At 39.4% G+C, this 16,925-nt stretch overlaps 1 protein-coding gene across 1 annotated transcript in view; it reads right to left on the minus strand.

The window, feature by feature from the left end:
• Window positions 1-1,013: 1,013 nt before the first annotated feature.
• ppp1r16b (protein phosphatase 1, regulatory subunit 16B) overlaps window positions 1,014-16,925 on the minus strand; it is a 92,741-nt gene continuing 76,829 nt past the window's right edge. The window contains exons 5-11 of the mRNA XM_004068771.5: window positions 12,659-12,762; window positions 8,264-8,388; window positions 5,314-5,439; window positions 5,139-5,214; window positions 4,855-4,984; window positions 4,566-4,701; window positions 1,014-4,234 (exon numbers count right to left, since the gene is read on the minus strand). Of these exons, the coding sequence (XP_004068819.1) occupies window positions 3,767-4,234; window positions 4,566-4,701; window positions 4,855-4,984; window positions 5,139-5,214; window positions 5,314-5,439; window positions 8,264-8,388; window positions 12,659-12,762 (1,165 nt within the window). The 3' untranslated portion in view covers window positions 1,014-3,766. The remainder of the gene's footprint in view (window positions 4,235-4,565; window positions 4,702-4,854; window positions 4,985-5,138; window positions 5,215-5,313; window positions 5,440-8,263; window positions 8,389-12,658; window positions 12,763-16,925) is intronic.

Here is a 16,925-nt window from a genome sequence, read left to right on the forward strand (position 1 = left end):
GTATATTTATTCCATTGCAAAGTCCTTTGTGTACGTTCATTTCTGAAAGAATTAAGGGTCAGCACTCTGCAGACCCTCCAACCTGAAAGCCAGGTTTATCAGGACTCCTGCCAGTGAGAAGCATGTCTTTATGTTAACATTTAAACCCCGCTAAGGGTTACCAGGAACACATCATGTTGGGTCTGACACCTGGTGCCTGTGTTTCTGTGTGTGTTGCATGATGCGTAATATTAGTTTAATACATTTTATACTTTAAAAACCAACTTGTGCTTTTAATGGAGAGTATCCCATCTTCAGTCATTGGTCCAGTGTTCCTGTATTGAAACTCTCAGGTTTGTGGTTTTAAGTTTGAAGGTTTTTTTTGGCTCTGATCCACTCTTCTCTTCAGTGAAGAGCACTGGCCAGCTGCTTTGCTCCCAGCGTAGCTGAGGAAGAGGCACCCAGTCATGGGTTTTCAGTTCCATTGTCCTCCTCTCTCTCTCTGTCTATATACTGTCAGCACACTAAAGAGGTTCAGATGAAAGAGTACCTTCTCTTTCCATTTGCTCAAGACACTCCAAGGATTATAGGGTGACCTAAATGTTTAACCAATTAAAGTGTTTGTGCTGCTAAAAAAAAGTCATTTAACAAGCACAAAAAGCAATGTATATGCTGATATGGTCCAATGAAAGATGTGTAGGTCTTGGAATCCTACACTCTGCAAAAGCAACAAAAACAGATTAAAGTTATCCGGAAAATCTTTGTTTTTCTTAAAGCTGCTTTTCCTGAATATCTTTCAGGAGCTTAACTGTCGTGTAGCTGAGCAACTGCTGCTGTCTGCACCTGTTGAAAACCTGAACCCTCAGGCAGGAAAAGAGAAGAAAGGCAAGAACAACAACCATGAAGGGAGCGGCTGAAGTCGATGCCAACCGCCGTAGATGAGGGGCAGCAGTAGAGGTCAGTAAAGAGAGCAGGGAATGTAGAAAAACAAAACAAGCAGCAAAAACAAAACAGCACGACTAATTACAACAAGATAGAATTTTCAAAATATACAATTTATTCAAAATGTTAATGCAACCACTGATATTTATTCCAGTAATTACATAATCAGTAGTTTAACTTTTTTTTTTAGGGACAGTGAAGCCTGCAGTTCAACACAAGGATCGATCTGTAGAGCAGATTATTGGAGGGCAGGTTAATTTTTAACATCCGGTTTTCCTTTCTGACGAACAGTTCAAAGTCATACACCTGGTTGAACTTTCATGGGCCAGCAGTTGGAATTTCATTTTTGCAGTTTGTAATAGAGCAAACATACACACCAAACTCAAAAAAAAAAAAATGCCAATTTAAAGATTCTCTGAGAAAGATGCACAGACACTGATCCTAGACCAGCAAAGACATCAGGATGAACAAGTTTGATATTTAAGACTACAAAACAGATGCTACAGTCTAACACTCCCCCCCCCCCCCCCCACACACACACACAATACTGTTCATCCGTACAAATATTTTGTTTTTCCCTATTTGTTCTTCAAAAGCAACAAAAAAAAGACATTTCAATTCAAGGGTACAGATATGAGGAGAGAAATGTATGTACAAACTCATCTGTACAAATATTTAACAGTGAACAGATGATGCTACAGTGACAAATGTGACAAAAATGGCATTATGGGTAATCGACTTTTCTAAGGGATTGGCTTTTTTTTTTTTAAAACATCTTTGTCAGTCAAAAGACAGTTTGTTAGTGACTTTTTATAAATTCATTACCATTTTTTAAACTCAAAGAAGATGTTTTTTTTTTTTTTGGCACTTATAAGACCAGAGGAATAAAACTCTGCTTTGAGAGTTACATAAGAAGGTTGATGTCAAGCTCATAGTTTAGAATCCAAAACATAAGGAAGCCATATTTGAGAAAAACTACAACATCTCACAGATACAAAGTGGTTTAGAAAATCGCTTTGAGCAACAGAAAGGTGTGTAAAGTCATATTTTTAATTAGAACTGTTAATAAAATTAGATTTTGGTTTGTTTTTTGAGATGTTGGTTAGCAAAGATCATTTAAACCCTCATCACTGTCAGTAAAGTTGTAAATAAACATGAAAAACCGTTTACCTAATGTGTTTCTGAGCCAATTTAAGTCCAAATCAAATCAAAAAGCTTCTGTCTTTTTCACTTTCATCATGAGACACCAAATAACAAATGACCCAGACCTTAATGGAAGAAGAAGAAACAAATTCAATAAGGAAGTATTTCAAAATAAACAACCTATTTGTGTATGGCTGACAATTTTCAGTTCAGAGTAACAGTCATGCACTCAGTGCAGCGACTCATGAAGTGAAGCAGAATCTTTTTTCTAGTTTTACTTGAGCAGAGGCACAACCAATGATGTGAGTAGATAGGTACAGAAGAACAGGAGATGTTTGCAGGAGGAGGGGGTAAATTCTTTTCTAGTAGCTGATAAACCTTCTTTGTCCTTAGCGGTGCTAATCTAACTCTTTCTACAGCTGGAGCAAACAAACAGATACCGTTCTTTTCATGTAACTCTCAGCCAAAGTTTCTAAAAACGTCCAATTATTTGTTCAACATATTTGTATTTTGAAACTCATGCATGATTGCCGTTTTTGCATCTTTCCAAAGACTCTCATCTAGCTTTCAGTAATTCCTTTCGTAGCCTTTACATTTTCTGTTAAAGAGACAAATACAGTGATTGGGAAACATCTTAAGCCACACAATGGCCACCAGGAAAGAGAAGAAAAAAAACAAATAACACTGTTATTTGTAGTGACACAAACATAACTGGTATTTCACAACATGTACAAAAATCAAACAACAACCTTTATTTCACTTCATAATTTGACCCACTTTGTTCATATCAGAAGGTGCTTCGCTTCACCTCCAGCTCATCTCATACTCCATTCACTCTCCACACAGCATCCAAGTAATAAATACACTCAATTAGGATCCATCAGCTCTTTCTTTTTACATATTAGTTTTATAAATAAAGAAATGTACATTAATTTTCCAACCACGTCGGCTTAAATTATCCGAGTGAGCACAAAGTGGGTCACACAAAACACAAAGGATGAGCTGTCAGTTGAGGCTTTCTAAGGGGGAAGTGAAAGAATGACAGGATCTGATGTGGGTTTCAGGTGCCGCTCTACTTTTCTCTCCACTTTCCAATTTCCTGGAAGTATTTAGGCATAATGCAAATTCAGAATGGATGTGCAAGGTCCTTTGGTACTAAGATTTGCAGCGACCTGTAGGATGTAGACCGACATGAAGCACCTTAGAACTGTAATGAAGATGAGAGGAACAAGGTAAAAGAGCAGAAAGCTGCAGTCACACACAGTGTGTTTGTCCTGGAGGAAATGTTTAATAGCCTGTCAAGGATCTGTTTGCAGGGAGAAAAGAAATAAATAAAAAGGACGGAGAGCAGAAGATTCTCTATTTTGTGACTTCTATCGGTTCCTGGTTTAGATTTTCTCACATTTTTAGTGAAAAGCTTTGATTCAGGGACATCCTGCTGATACTGTGGCATTGCACATTTTTCCTTAACTGCTATGTTTCAAACATGTATTGGCGGGGGGAGGGGGGGGTGTCTCTGACTGGACCAGGCGTTGGAGGTAGGGGACGTTTTCCAACCACCCCTATAAACATTGCTGAGATTTAAGGAGGAATGGGATGTTAAACGCCGGAACTCTCCAAGTTTCCTTCCTTCCTGTCCTCCCTTCTAAAGCACATTGATGAGAGGGCGTCCGCTGATGTCAACGGTCACTTGACCGACATGCTAGCACACGCAGCAGCAGGTCCTTGCCTTGGGCGGCTCCTCCTCGACTGGCTGTTTCAGCTTGAGAAGGGGCGGGTCACCGCTGGTTGGTGTGTAGTAAACTGCGTTGCCGTTGGAGGAGACCAGCGGCATGCGGGGGTCCTCAGAACCGTTTTTGGCATCGATGAAGGACTCAGTAGAGCCATTACCAAGGTGACCATTGAACAAAGGGTGATTCAGGAATTTAGCAGCGGCCCTCTGTTTCTTTAACTCCGACAAAGTCTGACCGCGCTCTCTCCCCTCTTCCTGGGATGGCTGGACGGTGACGACCCCGCCCTTCGCGGGTAACGGCGTGCCACCGTTGACAGGCAGCTGAGCTGGCACGGACGATGTTGTGCAGATGAGGCCGTTCTGTTTGCTGCTGCCATCTTTAAGGATGGTGGCCAGCTTGGGTTTGTCGGGCAGCTCCACAGCGACAACTGGCTTGACCTGCCAGACATCAAGGAGGTTTATTTTCATTGTAAACAATGAGATGATGTCCTTTACAAACAGATTTTTCAAATTACTTGAGCCACAACACCAAAACAATAATCCAGATTCAGACTTCTTACATTTGTTCAAACACCTCTTCAAGAAACCAGTAGATAATTTGACTCACTGTTTTTTTTCTCCTTTCTGCCTGTTGCTAAGCCTTAATGGAAGTTCTACATGATTTTACCTTTGACATGCCAACAAACATCCACTCTGACATTTCAGATTTTTTACTTTGTAGACAACAGAAATTATTTCAATTAGCAGAAAAGGAATGAATAGGAAATACCTGATTGTTTTCCTGATCCGACTCCTTCTCTTTCACTTCCTCCTCCCTTCCTCCCCTCCACACAATGGCCTCAGTCTCATACTCTTTGCGACATAAGTTGTGTCTATCTGACAGACTGGCCCGCCGCACCACTTTGCTGTCAAAACAGGTCAAGTCCCCAAGTAAGATAAAGTACAAGCAGAAAAAAGCAAACATTAAGTGATAGAAACATCTGGCCTTTTTCATTTAATTATAAATCTGTGACGATGGAGCAGTGGCTACAGAGAGACCAGCAGGTGGCAGCACATACCCACGGCTGCCTGCGCTGGAGGTGCGCCTGCACAGCGAGGTCTTATGTTTCAGCTGAGACTTCATGATTGTGTCATGTTTGTGTTTCAGGTCCAGCAGGATGGCCCTGAACTCCTCATCCTCACACAGATCTTTCAGAGATGACCATAAAGAACATGTCAGTGCCTTCACATCAAAACATAATACAGCAAAACTCTGAATTTAATGGGTTTTTGCTTAAAAAAACAGCCGAAACAACAACGTCAAAGTTAGAACACACTGAAAGGTACTGAGCTATGAGTCTACCGATGGGAGTCTCTTCTAAGAAGGTCTTGCCATTGAGACTGGCTCCATGCGACACCAGCAGCTCTGCCAAAGGCATCTGAAAAAACACAAACAGCAAATTATGTTGATGACTTAGGAAAAACAAACAACTTGGGTGTGCTTATCAGCTTCACACTTCCTGTTGTGTTTTCTTTACCTGACCCCAGCATGCTGCAGCATGAAGAGGCTGCCATCCATCCGAGTCTCTCAGGTCCACGCGAGCCCCCCCCTCCAGCAGCAGCTCTGCAGCCTGCACGTAGCCATTTGCTGCAGCGACGTGCAGCTGCAAGTCAAAAACATACAGCTCGGTTTATTTTAACTATATTTTCTACATTTCTTAAGGCATCTATAATGGAATTTTGACTTGTGGCTTTCGATACAACTGTTGATCATTAAAGACGACACCCAGAGAAGAAGAAAAAAAACATTTGATACGAATATTTATTTGTTTTTGTAGGTCTGAGGATGCATGAACCACCGAGCATATTTAATCTAATCATTTCCTAATCATCAGCATCATTTCAGACGTATGATGGAACAGCTGCAGCTGAGCACTGATCCTGCCGCCTCATTATGCAGGTCAGGGGAAAGCAGGGCCACTGATGCCTTTAATGGAAAATCAGAAATAAAACACGTAGAAGTTAGCAGAGCCTCAACAAGTAAAAAGGCATCTGAGGAATGTTCAGGCGGCTGGGTAGCTCGGTTGGTAAGGTGAAGGGCTGCCACGCAGGAATCCAGGTTTCGATTCCCGGAGGGGAATAAACAACCATATCAATGGTGAGCAATTAACATCGCTACAGCTCCCCGCTCCCCCAGGGGATGGGTCAAATGCGGAATAGAATTTCCCATTGTAGGATAAATAGTAGACCACAATTATTATTATTATTATTCTTAGAGGGCTGATCTCTGAATTTAGATGTCCTGGTTTAGAAAAGGAGATCTAAGGATAAAACTCTACCAGACAGATTTTTTAAAAATTCACCAATCAAGAAAAGAACTGTCTGGCAGAAATTTTCCCATATAAAAAATGTTAGGTAGCAGTAGCCAATAAATAAACACAATAGGCAATAAAAGTCTGAGACATCCTTTAACAGCGTGCTCATACAGCAGTGAAAACACAACAGCACACCCTTCTTTATAATTTTACAACACTACCAGCAGACCCTGAGGAGAAAGGTAGAAAAACATTTAGATTATTGAATTCATTCATATGATACAAGGATAAAGAATTAGCATCACATTATCGGCCATCAGCAGCTTCTGGACCTAAAGATCTTTTCTCTAATAAATCCATAAGAACAAAGTGGATGATCTTTAATGTGCTGCAGATGTTGCATTCAAGTCCCAATCAAACCTTGGGTTTCACCTCCATGAACCTTTACTTGTTACACTCATATCATTGAACACTAATACACACAAGGAGAACTTCGATGGGGATGTGGAAAGTCTGAAAGTGTCTGAAGTGAGTGAAATGGTAATTAGAAATCTAGTACCAAGGGGAAGTCACGTTAGATTCAAAAAGTACACAAACAGGATGTGGATATCAGCATTTAAAACCTTGTTTTTTCCCCCTTATTATTATTAATTAGACTGAAAGAAAACCTTATTTATGTGTGTAGAAGAAAACCAGACAAACTGCAGAGGAAACATGACATTTTCCAGTCCTTCAAACCAAAGTAGGAACAAAGAAACAAAGTAATGAACTCAAAAACAGATGATAAATATTGCATAATGTCTCAGCAGCTCCACTCCCTTCTCTCCTAAAGAAGATATTCTAATAAGCCACACTCCAGTTTGTTTCTCTATGCTTAAATGAAGATTAACAGAAAGCACAAATCAGTTAGAGAAGACTCGGAGACAAACAATCTGGGATACGAATTTAAAGCTTAAGGGGTTATTTTAGGACACTGTTTACAGCCAGTGATCTGGCAGTGGCTTTATATTGTAGTCAAATCCCAGATACACAAAACAGACCTCATTAAGTTCTGTGATGCAACACACACTGCTCAGAATAACAAAGAGGTCATAGTTTTTGCTTTAAATCCTTTTTAACTGTTCTGTGCACTGACATCCCAGAATAATACCTGATATAATGTTGTCAGAGGACTTTAAGTCATCTTTTTATCTCATAAAACCAAACCAAAGAGACTTTTCTCACCAACAGAGCCCACCTTCATCTTCCTCAACTCCGATATCTGTTGTGGTAGTGTTCCCAGCCCAGTGCTCTACTTCCTGTTTACACACACAACTGTACAGCCACTTTCAACTCTAAGACTCTATTCAAAATCATTCCTGTGAATGCCCTGGTGGTCTGGAATTTTGTACAATAAACATCCTAATGGAACGATATTACTAAATAACTTGTAACCCTTGTGCTATCCTAGACACTTTAACATTGGGAGTTGGGTCATCTAGACCCACTAGACAGTGCTCTGAACCTTTTTTTCTTCAATGATTTGTGATCTTCACTGGTGTCCATGGATTACATGAAATCTTTCCACCTTTATCCACCTTTGTCATGGTAGGAAGAACACGTCAATGTAAGGGTGGGGTCATAGGATAGCACACGGGGTAAAGGATATGAGAAATCCTATTCTGTATAAAAATATTAGTGTCCCTTCAAAGTCTGTTTTGGTCTTTTTAGGTGCTCTCTTTGGCGAATCATTAAATCCACTGCTCTCTTCTTTGGGATAGAGAGCAACCGTTCTTAAACTATTAAAGTAGATATATATAGTTGTTGGCTTTCAAAGATTTATTTAAAATAAAATTTGGTTAAAATCCGATTTTAGTTAAAGACAATGACGTTAAAATTGCATTAGGCTGTAAAATGGTGAGGACTACAAATAAATGGAGGAAGCTTTGTTTTAAACAAAGTAACAGAACTTCATCCTAATAATAAAAGCCACAATTTAAAGAGCAAAAGAACCAAACATAAAACAAGTCACAAAATTAGAATGCTAAAACAACATTCTTCATCCTGCAATACATTCAGATGGTCAAGCGGCTAAGCAGAGTCATAAGAACTATTCTATCTGAAAACCTGCCTCCTACTTTTAGCCAGCAGGACTCAAAAATGAAATGAGACGTTTCAGGGTTGGATTGCTTACCAGTGTGGCCCCCTGAGCATCCTTCTTGTTGACTTCCTCTCCCTGCCTGAGCAGCTCCTGAATGTCCCCCAGCATCCTCCTCTCCGTTGCTGCTCGTGTCTCATTGATCATCTCCTGGGTGATGCCTGTCATGCACAGAGAATCACACTATATAAGCCAGAGCAGGGCTTTTAATAAATCTTTGATAGAACATAAATTGTTTAATATGAAATTCCTACAGAGCCTTCTGAAACCGGGTAAAGGATTCACTGAAGTGACGAATGGGATGTCTGACAGAGGTTTACTGGTTCCAACAGGAACAAACTGCTTAGTAAAACTGACTAAGGTCAGATTTACTTTATTTATATGCTAAGGTGAATTCGGTTAGCATTTTTGCATAAACAGCAAAGAACCAGAGCAGGGTGGAACAAAGTCATGACAGAGCTATTTGAGTTTACAACAAAAAAAAACAATAAAGGAAAAAACATTAATAAAACAAACAGAAGAAAAATTAGTAACTAAGAAAAAGGACATGATTGTAAATAGGGTGCAAAAACTGTTTAGAGGTAAGAAACAAAAAGAAGTGCAATAAGTACTGAACATACAACAAAAATAAAGAATTTACAGCATTAGTATAAATTTACAAGGACATAAAAGAATTTACTTTTTTTGTTCCAAAAATTTGGAAGGTTTATGAGTACCTATTCAGAGAAACATTATATTTAAATGTTATTGTTTCAGCATTTTAAGATGAAGATGGTTAAGTGATTGATCTTCACATACATCACTTCACTTGCCCAAAAAATTCATTCATGATTTTTCTAATGAGAAATAATCTGCACCTATTTTAGAGAATTGATCTGCATGTGCTATGTTGATTTCTAAAATAGTGTCGTCTATTTTTATAAAATGATGAAGCACTTCATCTTTGTCATGTGATTTATTGATACTTAAGGATTCTTAATTCTTTCTGATAAAAAGTTGATGATAAATCATGTAATAAAAATGGTCCAGTAGAACAGGGGAGGGATTATAGAAGTTCACTTCCTTTCACTCCCTTTCAAGCAATCTTTGATTTAATGTCTAATTATCCTAAGTTTGATGCGTCTTTGTATGAATGTATAACTGCTGATTGTATTGTTTTGTGCATCATTCTTGCTTTGATTTCTTGAAATAAACCATTAAATTAAGTTCTGTGCAACATTTCTATTTGGGCTTTAATAACATGAATCAAAGCTGTTTTGGTTTTTTAAGTCACTCGCATAAACAAGTGCAATCGAACAGCACGACTAATCTGCCTTCCTGCTTTTAGGAAGCTTCTGTGCTGTGAGCGGGAAGCTTCTCTGGGAAATCCATCTGTGCAGCGCAGCAGTAAGACACTGCACTGTCCAAAACAACATGATGCAACCCAAACAGTAACATTCCTCACAACGTGTGCAGTCTAATATGCAAAAAAAATGAAGCAGCTTCTCCAGGCTATCAAACTTTCAAACTTAAATGTTTACCACATTGTTGTCAAGGTTACACTGTTCTTAAGTAGCAACAAACAAGTCCAGTATCCATAATGGCTAATTAAGTCTAAAGTTACAGCTAATTTTCTCCTGAAAGCATGACCTTGTATTGGTTTAATGTAAAAAGAGTGTGGAACATAACTCAACAAGCTTGTGTCCCCACAGAGGACAAAAGGCAAGAAATTCTTTAAAAGCAAAATAATGATTCAATACTCTGCTGTCGCCAATTTTTAGGATTTAATTTAGCAAAACGGATAGTCTCTGCCCCTCTCTAAGCTTGTATTCAGCCAAAGATAGTTTAGTAAAAACAAAAAAAAGGATACCTGCATATATGGCATTTTACTGCTACACTAAAGTGAGCTACATACCATGAATATTACTGTTTGGGTTTAAATTCTTAGAAGTATGAATTATTAAATGAATTGTATTTGAGTTTGTATTTTCTTTCCATTTTTCAGAGTTTTAGATTTTAGATAGGGAGCTCTGGTTTTTCTCTTCGCCGCATCCTTGAGTCTATTTTCTACAATACAGTGAGGGTTCAGGAGCATCATTTCTTTTTAAAGTGGATCCTGCCTCTCTGGTTGGTTGAAACATTTTCAATCAACAGCTAGAATCTAATTTTTTTAATGTTTGCATTGAGTCAGCTTAGTTAATTTTTCAGATATGTTGCTTTAAAACATCCAAAACTTTCTCCTTCGGAAGAAAAGGGAAAAATAAAAATAGTAGACATGCTTCTGTTTACTGAATGCATGTTTTTAACCGCAGTCATCTATCATCTTGCGACTATAATCAATCAATTGCCATTTACCAAACACTTTGGTGGTGCTTAAGGTAACCAACTCAACTGTCATCTTCAGTAACAGGTAGACAGATTTCCCCCTTCTCTTCTCACTGAGTCGCATCACTTTTTCTGAAGCTCAAATGAACTGGGCTCTGCAAAGGAGGATCAAGGGTCAGTAAGATCTGATTGATTATGCAAATGAAGTTTTCTAAATGTGCAAGTTTGTGCCTGTGTGTGTTGAAGACAGACTGGGAGTCTCTGGAGGGAAAAGGATTTAACCCCACTACAGTGCTGACAACATTACCAGAGCAATTAGCAGCTCTGCGCTGCCTTTGATCTTCTTAATAATCATTCTTCTCTCCTGCTGAAGCGCTTTCTGCATTCTGCAGCTCCACTGATCCAATTGCTAAAGGACCTCATTTTCAACAGAGTTGTCTCTATTCAAAACGCCAATTCTGTGTCTGTAATTCTTGCCCAAGATTCTCTCATATTCAAGATAAGACCTTCTGCCGGCTAAAAAAAGAAGCTGTTCTAAAAAGAACAGCGGCTGGGTAGCTCGGTTGGTAAGATGAGATGAATTTCCCTTCGTGGGATACAGTATAAAAAAAATAAAACAAAATAAATAAAAATGTAATGTGGTGTCAGAAGTCCTAATTGTACACAAAGAGCATATTCAAAGTATTAAAGATAGTGCTGCTATAAAACACATTTTTATCTTAAAGACCAACGCTGATGAAAATCGTGTTTTTGGTGTTTAACATGCTCTTGTAGCTTCTTCGTCATCATGGAGGACATACTGTACATAAAAGAAAGTTACGCTTAAAATTGCATTCTGATTATTTCTTTATTCTAATTGTTGTGAATCAGGAGCCGATGAGACGACTTTGCCGTTGGTAAAAGCTTACGGTGGCAAGTCACAAGCTCGCTGCTCCGCTCCATTTTGATGCATCCACGTGGAAACAAACAGATCCATGTACGTCTTTGTTTTCCTCGTTCGAGTTAGCATCTTGCTCATAAATGCTCCAATATTTCTCGCCTTTTATTTTTATGTTATGTTGGGGGTGTGAGGGGCTCTAAGCCATCAGGAGAAAGTGTAAAAAATGGATGATGGGAAATTGGCCAGGCTTACATAGCGCCAAAGGTCTCGCCCACAAGCTAAAGGGAAAATTCTTATGAAGTCCTGCCGCTACGCAGAAACTTTGTCCTAGAAAACAACACTGATTTTTTTTGACTAAAAATGGCATAGTCATAGTTAAAAGACCACTGGCAATGCTTTTTACTATAGATCAAAAGATGCTCAGAGTGAAACTTTAACAGCTTTTTACAACCTTTAGTTGATCAACTAAACTGAACAGAGGGGATGCTGCACCAGCCCCTTCTTCTCTGTTGCAATGAGGTCTTTTCAACTGGAGGCTGAAAGGTATCCTGTTCCTGAGGAAACTTTACTGCTACTGCCTGGGGATGCATTTGCAGGCAAACTAGGTCAACAAACAGCTGCCCACAGACTAACCCCTGTCTCAAACGTCAGTGGGAATACATGAAGGCTTAAAAAAGAGGCATGTCTATGAACTGAACTTCCTTTAAACTTCTTAAAATGCTTTGAATCAGATATGACGACTAATCTGGATTATTTCAGAGAAGTACATTTTTGCATATTTAGAGATGAAAAAGTTGGCATAATTCTTGTTCAAATATAACACTAAGCCACCACATTTAAAATTTTAGTTAAGTGTGTACAATTTGTTTCTTTATTGAAGGCTATGTTAACGGTAACAGTTTATCCAAAAACCTAAAAGACTCAAGTCAGTCCAAGGTAAGTTATGCTGCAGGACTCCTACTGAAAGGTAAAACAGTACAAAACAGTATGTCTGGACATCAGTGCAGAGAGATGTCTCTCCCTGTCGAATCAAACGAATTGTTTACTGCAAAATTGCATAAATACCCTTATCTGCATCCTGTCGAGTGCGGGACTTATCTCACTGCTTTGCCATTCTGATAAACTTCCAAACGGACTCAGGAAAAAACAAAGCATTCTCATTAGTTTCAGCGATGACTAGACGGAATCTGCACACTCTGCCGTCTTCGCCTGTACGTCTCTAACCTCATGAAACATTTGCAGCATACCTCTGTTGGCCATGGCCGTCTCAATGATGTCCAGTGTTGGGTCGTCCTCGCACAGATCGTAGGGCATGTTTCCATCTGAGTTGACAGCCAGCAGATCTGCACCACTGTGGAAAAGTTACATGAACAAATAAAGCAAAAAGCCAATTTTTAAAAGGTTAAAAAAATATCTGGACAAACTTAACTTGCACAAACTAAATTGTCTGTACAGTGTTCCCTTGTTTATTGCGGGGATATGTTCTAAAAAATAACCCACAATAAATAAAATCCACAAAGTAGAATTACAGATGTTTTAAGGCTGTAAAACCTGTCACTACACACTTTATATGCTTTTTTTCAGACAGACTAAGATTTTCTTTCACTTTTCTCTCTTGTTTATCTCTCAAAATTCAAACCTTCAAAAAAATAATTTAAGTGTTATGAAATTAAAAGAAAGATCTGATCGCATTCTGTACAGGAGACACGGCACAGAAGAGATTGACAAGATCTCCACGGCTGCACGATATGAGGAAAACTTGCGATTTGTGATGTTAGGGATCAATATTGTTGTTTCTCTTTCGGCTTTTCCCATCAGGGGCCGCCACAGCGAACAAGTCGCATGGGAAACTTGGCAATGTTTTACGCCGGATGCCCTTCCTGACGCAACCTTCTCAAACCGGGCTTGGGACCGGCACAGAGGTAGAGAAGGGAACAGGGAACAGCCTGGAGTCGAACCCGGGTTTCACGGACGGAAGGCGCCGCAGACCAGCACGAGCTAAACCGGCAGGGATCAATATTGCAATGTTGATATAACTTGCGATACATAAACAAATAGCGAAACAACTAAATACATCATTTCCATTTTACTGCAACAGTTTGACTTAAATAAGAGTCGACATAACTAAATTTATACTCCAAATGACCCTCGTCTACGTAGGAGGCGAGCATCTAACATAAAAGGGGTCCATCTGATTGCTCAATCATGTAAAGGGATTTATCTGATTCGTTAAATACTTCAAGCTACCATAAGATTGTTTCAGCACAATTAAGGTAACCATTTATTGCAATTTCTGCCGACTTTTGCGATATGGGTATTGCACGGCGTGAAATCGCACTAAGGATAAATTCGTGATTTATTGTGCAGGCCTAGTCTCCAGACGCAGAACACAGAATGCTGTTAAAAAGGGAAAAAATATAGTGCAAAATTGCACTGAAAAAAATCTGCAAAACATCAAGACCCCAAAAGATGAACCGCAATAAAGCATGGGATCACTGTACCTCACTGTTAATGAAAGTAAACGTACAAAGTTTACTGAAATTACTTGAAGCTGACATAAGAAACAAACAAACTAGGCTTGAAGGAAAAACAGATGTTTAAAGCCTCGGTCACGAGGACCAATATGGGGGTTGACCCATGCGGGTGGTTTCCGGGAACTTTCTGAGATCAAAACCTGGCCAAAAATTTAAAAAAAGCAAGTTTTACTGAACTCTGATCTGAGTCTGTGGCAGTACCTGGAAAATGCCGTCTAGAGAAGGAACCCGCAGTGTAAAAAGTTGGAGCAGTTTATTGACAGGTGATCTCCCTGACAGATACAGATTTATCAAGACATGAAACCAACATTGTATGGAAACGATTGTGTAGCATAATTAAAAATAAAAGTCAAAACCAGAAATGCTTTTTCATTTACAAAATGAAGCTGCATTTTTTGACTCAAAATTTAATTGAAAAAGCACTCCTTCAAAATGCTTTTTCATTTCCTTCCTCAACACAGCTAAAGAAAATGGTATTTGACATTTCATTTTCAAAAGGTTCTCTGGTAAATGTGTAGCAAAATTCATTTAGAAATGTCTAATTTGACAATTAAAATGGATTAACAGAAATGCTTTTTCATTTTCAAAATGAAGCTGCATTTTTTGACTCAAAATAAAAATAAAAAAGCAATACTTAAGAAACGCTTATTCTGTCTCATAATTAAAACGAAAACGCAAAGAGGGGATTGCATTTGCATTTTCACATCCACCCTGCGAATAGTGTCTCATATTTCAATTCGACTTAGCATTTCCAGAGGGGAGGCGTGGCGATGACGTCAATGCTATCTCCGTGTGTCCGGCTGCTAAGAGACACATGCTGGAGCAGCTTTGTGTTAGTGGCAGAGGAGATGGCTTTGTGACGTTTGTGCTCTCCTGAGGATTGTACACAGCTTCTCAGGACTATGATGCAGAATTTCCGCCTTCCGCGGTCCGTCGTCGAAACTTTCCCCCGGACAGGCAGCCGGATCGGCGAAGGCGGAAGTGCTGCTAGTGCTACACAGACCTGAGAAAATAAACCATCATATGAATTTGTGTTTCTAGTGGTGTCCAGACAAAATATAGGCTGATGTAATTCCCACATATTTACATCCAAGACAGTAATACAATAATAAAAGGACAGATCCGTGGCTGTGTTGCTCCAAAAGATGCGTGTTGGTGCAACCAGCAAACGTTTAGCATGGGAAATCTGCTATAGCTGTTGATGGGGCTCCAGTTGTCATTGAACAGCAAAATCAGCGCCACACTGCAGGAAACTATCTTCTAAATGTGCTGTTATTGCTGTTATGACTATTATTAAGGGCTTGCTCGCTCATAATGTTTGAAATCCGTGTGGTCAGTGATTTTTTCTTGGCTGCAAGGACCCGAAAGAAGCGTTAGCATTAGGCTAATGCGTGCTAAAAACAATAGCCATGGAGGAACAGAACTCCAGGCGGCCAATCCAGCAATGAGAAACTTGGATGTCAATATGTGGGAATTACATCAGCCTTTATTTTGTCTGGGCACCACTGGAAACACAAATTCATATGATGGTTGAGAGTTTCTCAGGTCTTTGAGCAGCATTTCCTTCCCCTGCGCTTCGAAGCATCCCCGGACTAGCTTTCTCTCCGGGCTAGCGGGCCGGTTTAGCTCCGTCCAAAGAGCTAGTCCGAGGGAGAAGCTTCCAACAGTGCGGACAGCAGGGCTTCCGAAGGAGGCTGTGGTACCAAACTCTGGACCGCATAAGGCGGAAATGCTGCTAAGTAGTCCCGAGAAGCTGTGTACAATCATCAGGAGAGCACAAAGGTCACAAAGCCATCTCCTCTACCGCCAACACAAAGCTGCTCCAGCATGTGTCTCTTAGCAGCCGGACACACAGAGATAGCACTGACATCATCGCCCCACCTCCCCTCTGGAAATGCTCAGTCGAATTGAGATAAGCGACACTATTCGCAGGGTGGATGTGAAAATGAAAAGGCAATCCCCTCTTTCCATTTTCGTTTTAATTATGATACAGAATAAGCGGTTTTCAAGTAGAAAAGGAAAAAGCATTTTGAAGTACTGCTCCTTCATTTTAATTATGAGTCATTTCATGCAGCTACATTTAGAAAATGAAAAAGCATTTCTTTTAATCCACTTTAATTGTCAAATTAGACATTTCTAAATGAATTTTGCTACACATTTACCAGAGAACTTTTTGAAAATGAAATGTCAAATTCCATTTTCATTATCATTTTAATTAAGTGACAGAATAAGCTGTGTAGAAGTGAAAAAATGAAAAAGCATTTTGGTGGATTGCTTTTTCATTTTAATTTTGTCAAAAAATGCAGCTTCATTTTGAAAATGGAAAAGCATTTCTGGTTTTGACTTTTATTTTTAATTATGCTACAGAATCGCTTCCATAACATTGTGAAAGGTAGCATCATTTTTGTTTTGTTGGCTGGATAGCTGAGTTGGTTAAGGAAGTCTGGCACATTGGAAACCAGGGTTCAATTCCCAGGGGTACAATTAGCTTCATCCAGGAATGGGTCTTCCAGTTGGGGAAGACCCAACTGGAAGACCTGTTCCCCAACCTGGATAAAAACAGGGTTGTGTAAGGAAGAGCATCCAGCGTAAAACTATCTGCCACACTACCTGTGCAAATCAGTGAAAGTTGATTCGCTGTGGCGACCCCGGAAGGGATTTTCCAAAAGGTGAACCAGCAACCATCATTTTTCTTTAGGTCATTTTTGTTTAGGTCTGTATCATTAAATTGGTAATTAACAACTTTTGTCAGTTTTACATTATGACAGCAACCATTGTGGGTTTTGATTGCGAGAGTACAAATCATCTTTTCCATGTGAGAAGTTTGTAGAGATGTGGGAAATGTATTAAAAAAGACAAAATCCACAAATGTTCTGAATCAGTGATGAATTCTTCCATTTCTGAGCAGCTGCTCCTGCCTATATTAATTCTTCATGTCATTCTCATAATGAGCTCAAATGAGAACACAATTGTTTGGACA

Source organism: Oryzias latipes, chromosome 5, assembly GCF_053564925.1.
Source record: "Oryzias latipes strain Hd-rR chromosome 5, Olatipes_Hd-rR_3.1".
Lineage (NCBI taxonomy): Eukaryota > Metazoa > Chordata > Actinopteri > Beloniformes > Adrianichthyidae > Oryzias > Oryzias latipes.